The 5,749-nt window shown below is 45.0% G+C and overlaps 1 protein-coding gene across 5 annotated transcripts in view; it reads left to right on the top strand.

Annotated features, from left to right (window-relative positions):
* The window catches only part of SFSWAP (splicing factor SWAP), a 79,723-nt gene that overhangs the window by 12,216 nt on the left and 61,758 nt on the right, over positions 1 to 5,749 (top strand). For all 5 annotated transcript variants that reach the window (XM_004385010.2, XM_023739278.1, XM_023739276.1 and 2 more), the window contains 3 exons: positions 1,021 to 1,246; positions 2,599 to 2,708; positions 4,073 to 4,208. In XM_004385010.2, coding sequence (XP_004385067.1) covers positions 1,021 to 1,246; positions 2,599 to 2,708; positions 4,073 to 4,208 — 472 coding nt within the window. The remainder of the gene's footprint in view (positions 1 to 1,020; positions 1,247 to 2,598; positions 2,709 to 4,072; positions 4,209 to 5,749) is intronic.

Here is a 5,749-nt window from a genome sequence, read left to right on the forward strand (position 1 = left end):
GCCCATCTTAGAGCCATTGTGTGTGTGCGAAGACCGACGCCCATCTTAGAGCCCTGTTGTGTGTGTGCAAAGACCGACGCCCATCTTAGAGCCCTGTTGTGTGTGTGTGCAAACCCAGCGCCCATCTTAGGGCCCTGTGGTGTGTGTGCAAAACCCGACACCCATCTTAGAGCCCTGTCGTGTGTGTGCAAAACCCGACGCCCGTCTTAGAGCCATGTTGTGTGTGTGCAAAGCCCGAGCTCATCTTAGAGCCTTGTTGTGTATGTGCGAAGCCCAAAGCTCATCTTAGAGCCATGTTGTGTGTGTGCAAAGCCCGAGCTCCTCTTAGAGCCTTGTTGTGTATGTGCGAAGCCTGAAGCTCATCTTAGAGCCGTGTTGTGTATGTGCAAAGCCCAAGCTCATCTTAGAGCCCTGTTGTGTGTGTGCAAAGACTGACACCCATCTTAGAGCCCTGTCGTGTGTGTGCAAAGCCCGACGCCCGTCTTAGAGCCATGTTGTGTGTGTGCAAAGCCCGAGCTCATCTTAGAACCTTGTTGTGTATGTGCGAAGCCTGAAGCTCATCTTAGAGCCATGTTGTGTGTGTGCAAAGCCCAAGCTCATCTTAGAGCCCTGTTGTGTGTGTGCAAAGCCCAACACCCATCTTAGAGCCCTGGTGTGTGTGTGTGCAAAGCTCAAAGCTCATGTTAGAGCCCTCTTAACATATAAAATGTGTCGACTTGGTGTGAAAGAAGAAATTGCCTCCTGTCAGTTCTGTGCGAAGGTGGAAGGGGCTGCCTTGGTAGGTGAGTTTTTCCCCCACAGAATACTGGCGAGATGCAGAGCAGACTGGGGTGGTCTTGTGGCCAGGTGCAGTGCCGGGGGGTCCCTCTCAACTCCCAATTGTAGGCATTGGGCTCTTCCAGTGGAAATGAGTCGTTTCCTATAAATGACAGTGAAACCTGGTGATTTCTGTTTGTTAATTAAATCATGTGGCCAGTGACAGAGGAAAAGTGGGTAACATGCATACGTGTTTTCCCGTAGCCACCAACGGCAAAAATGCACGCCATCATCGAGCGCACAGCCAATTTCGTGTGCAAGCAGGGCGCCCAGTTTGAAATCATGCTGAAAGCCAAGCAAGCCCGAAACTCCCAGTTTGACTTCTTGCGTTTCGATCACTACCTCAACCCCTACTATAAATTCATCCAGAAAGCTATGAAGGAGGGCCGCTACACCGTTCTGGCCGAAAACAAAAATGAAGAGAAAAAAAGTATGTGGACCTGTCCCTGTCCTGTTCAGACTCTGTCCTGTTCAGACTCCGATGTGTGGCCGGGGGAGGGAGGAGGAGTGGTGGCTCTGGAGAAAGTGTAAAGGTGTTCATTCTTAAAGAGGCATGCTTGAATTGAGATGCTGGAGTTTTTAGGGTGTTCATGAAATCCTGCCAGTAGGGCAGGCTGTACATACTGCTGGGCCAGAGTGTCGCAAGAGGCTCCATGATACGTCCTAAAGTACACTGAATTCTGATAGGGTATTTTATAGCTAGGTGAGATATGATTGAATATCTATAACATTTGGCTGTTTAACACATCACAGAGACAGCGGGGCTCACACCCCTGGATTTCGCACCAGCACACTCGTCCCACAGCCTGAGGGCCACAGCAGTAATTGTAGATGTCCACTTGTCACCTGGATTATCTGCCTTAAAACTCATATGTTTGTAGTAATGTCTCTGTTTGGAGCTCTTACACAAAGACCAGTTAACTTTATTCTTAATACATTCAGAGAACCATCTCTTTATATTTATTTGTCTGTGTGTGTGTGTGCGTGTGCGTGTGTGCACGTATGTATAATCTTCATTGAATTTTGCTTTCTCCTGCTGACCTGTGTTCAAAATCAGAGTTGTGTAAATCTTATTGCAGATCTCATCTTCCTCAAGTTAGTTTGTTGTTATTTTTTAGTTTTCTGCTGCTAACAGAAATCATAAATCAATATAATTCCATAAATCAGTAAGATTTTGCCTTTTTTCCACAAAAAACTAGAACAACTCAGGGCGTGAAAATAACATACAATACCTTCAGACTCGTTGATGCTGGAGGGAAGTTGCTAGATGGTTGCGACCCATCTTCCTCTCTCTCTGGCTTTCTTCTGAACAACCTAGATGGCAACACCACACAGAATGTTTTCCAAGTGTGTCTTTTTTTGATACATCACCAAGAAATGCCCATATATAGCTCTGCCTTTGTCTGCTTCTGAGTTTTTACTTAAGTTATTTTGTACATTCTTACTTGCCTTATACCAGTCTTAAGATGTAATTTTAGCCCCCAGCCTCCCTTTTGACTCAGTACTGAAGCCATTCCTGAGGTTCAGCCAAAGATTAGACAGGCCCATAAAACAAAAGGAGACTAAGTGAGCACACCAGCCCAGGCACAAGGACAAGAAGGCAGGAGGGAACAGGAAAGCTGGTAATGGGGAACCAAGGTCAAGAAGGGGAGAGTGCTGACACATTGTGGTGTTGGCCACTAGTGTCACAAAACAGTTTTTATACTGTTTAATGAGAAACTAATTTGCTCTATAAACCTTCATCTGAAACACAATCTTAAACAAACGTAATTTTAATTTCAGAACCAGGGGTCAGCTCTGACAATGAAGATGATGATGATGAAGACGGTAATTACCTGCATCCATCTCTCTTTGCTTCCAAACAGTGCAGTCGCCTGGAAGAGCTTATGAAGGTTTTTATCTCAATATTGAGCTGCTTTTGTGCCTTAACAAAATGTTTGTGAATTTAATTTTGGAAGATATTAAATGTGCCATTTCTTGCTTATTGTAGCTACGTCTTATTTTATCATCATTGACGTATATTGTGAAGTACTGTTTTCAGCTTGGTGGCAGAGGATTTGCTTCCCTTCTTTGTTAGAGATCCCATATTATAAATTTTACAAGCAAGTTATTTTCTTACAGTTTTACCATTTGGGATATTTAGCATAAGTAGGCTGTTAAGATTTGGAAATGTTTGGTCATGCGTGTTTCACTATAATGGGATCAGGTCTTATATGTATTAGAATATGTGCTTCTTACTCTGCCCCTTTTGTAGGTAGTTTTAAAGTAAATATGTTTACTTCTGATCTTTCTCTTACGAGTCTTCTTCTAAAGGAGTCACTCAGCATTGTCTGTGGTTAGCACATGCCTTCATTCTGCCACTTGTGATATACAACGGAGTCCATTCGGCCTACACATACTGTTTTCTGAAGGCATGCAGTAGGCTGACCCCTTGAGGGAGGGATTCCTGATTGATCCGTTGCTAAAAGTTGTTGGTGATTACAGATCAGAAATGCCTCCCAGGAAGGACAAAGTTTCGAGCTCCGAGTGACTAGAGGTTTTATCAGTAGCTGTCTTGGTCGTCTCTGCTTCCTTCCCTTAATGCCTATTACTGAGATTATAGCTTTCCATTGACTGAGTTCCTCTGGAACTAACAACCAGCTGGAGGACTTAACCACAGTCAGTCAAGGACCTCTGTGGGTGTCCTTGTTTGTGTATTTTCCAAAGCATATGGTAAACCAAAAAACTTTTTGCCGTTGAGTCAATTTTAACTCATAACGACCCTGTAGGGCAGAGTAGAATTGCCCTGTAGGGTTCCCAAGTCTCTAAATCTTTATAGAAGCAGACTACCACATCTTTTTCCCACAGAGTGGTGGTGGTTTTGAACTGCCAGCCTTTGGGTTAACAGCTGAGTGCTTAACTGCTGTGCCACCAGGGCTCCTAAGCATGTGATTAAAACCATTGCCGTCCAGTCGATTCCAGCTCATAGTGACCCCATAGGACGAAGTAGAACCACCCCATAGGGTTCCCAAGGAGCAACTAGTGGATTTGGACTGCCAACCTTTTGGTTAGCAGCTGTAGCTCTTAACCACTATGCCACCAGGGCTCCAAGCATGTGATAAGACTTTAATATTCTGAAAGCTTTTTAGAGATAAAGCTAGAGGAAGAATTATACATTCTGTGTTATAAAGTTGAGTTGGGCCTTTTTGCAGCAGAAGAGTTCCATGGGGTTCAAAATACAGACAATGATAAGACCATGTCTTTTCTCTGTCTCCAGCCTTTGAAGGTGGTGGATCCTGATCACCCTCTTGCAGCGCTGGTTCGTAAAGCCCAGGCTGACAGCGCCACGCCCACCCCCCAGGCGGCCGAGGGCACAGCTGCGCAGCCCCCGCAGGTGGAATACACTACAGACTGTGAGTACTCGACCTGCGTGGCTGTGTTGTGCTGAGTTGCAGTCAGCTGCATGTAACAGATCCACAACAGTGGTTCAGCCAAGCAGGGGGTCTCTTTTCTTCGGGTAGACAGTCCAGATCTAGTGTGCAGTGCCACAGGGAGCCCGGGAAGGGGGCCGAGGAAGGTGGAGGCAGAAACAGGTGCCACTGACTCAGCCCCTCTTTAAGGATCATCCCAGAAGCCGTACCATTGACTTCTTTTAAATCTCACCAGCCTTCCCTCTCCACAGCGAGGCTGGGAAGTGTGACTTTCCGTGGGGCGCACTGCTGCCCTGAACAAAATCAGAGTTCTGTCAGGAAGAAAAGGGGGAGAGTGGGTATTGAGCAGACATCTAGCATTTTCTGCCGTGGCTGCCTTCTGAAGAGAGACAGCGTGACGCAGCATGTGACATACGTTGCGGAGATACGCTTCTTAGTCGCTCTCGCAGACTGCTATTTTTATCTTTTTAATTACGTAAAGATTATTAGTTGAAGGTGAATCTTGAAGTTCTAGTCAAGAAATCATTTAAAATTGTTTGACCTTGGTTTCAATATCAGCTCTTTTTCATTATTTTATTTGATGGTTAAATATTTAATGAGTGAAGGACCTTTTGCAAAAGCCACTGGAATTTCTCTGTTCAGTTGACTTTTCATGGAAATTTGATATAACGAATCCATCTATGAGGCTTATCTCTGTCACTTAGTTATTAGACATTCAGCTGGAGCTTAATTCCGTTTTAAGATCTAAGCTGCTTTTCGTTTGGGGCCAACCTTTTGCTAAAAATGATAGCTGTGTTCTTTGCGTTTCCTTTAGACACTGGTACACAGTAGGCTAGTGTATAATTTTGGTGTGCTAGATTAACACTTTTAGGCTTTAAAAATCAGTCACTTGACTGAACTTTCTGCTTGTGTCTTAAAAACTCTTAAAGTTAGGAACTTGAATGATTTCTTTAAGTGATAAGTCAAATCAGATTTCTTTAAATTTTTAAGTCAAAGAACAGATGTGTGTGACATGGCTGCATTTTCCTTGGTGGTCAGATTCCACAGTTGGTGCAGAACATACATGGCATGACTAGGCTGGGTTGTTCCGGAACATTCTGTGAGGCACTCAAAAGGCATAGTACTCGTGGCATGGGTTTTTGTATCTAAACCCTGTACCCGTGAGCACAGTACACGTGCTGTGGGGTTTTGTATCTAAACCCCGTACATACATGTGAGCACAGTACACGTGGTGCGGGTTTTTATATCTAAACCCCGTACCCGTGAGCACAGTACACGTGGTGCGGGTTTTTATACCTAAACCCCGTACATGTCAGCACGGTACACGTGGTGCGGGTTTTTATACCTAAACCCCGTACATGTGAGCACAGTACACGTGGTGCGGGTTTTTATACCTAAACCCCGTACCCGTGAGCACGGTACACGTGGTGCGGGTTTTTATACCTAAACCCCGTACATGTGAGCACGGTACACGTGGTGCGGGTTTTTATACCTAAACCCTGTACATGTGAGCACGGTACACG

The sequence above is a fragment of the Trichechus manatus genome, unplaced genomic scaffold, assembly GCF_000243295.1.
Source record: "Trichechus manatus latirostris isolate Lorelei unplaced genomic scaffold, TriManLat1.0 scaffold00131, whole genome shotgun sequence".
Classification (NCBI taxonomy): Eukaryota; Metazoa; Chordata; class Mammalia; order Sirenia; family Trichechidae; genus Trichechus; species Trichechus manatus.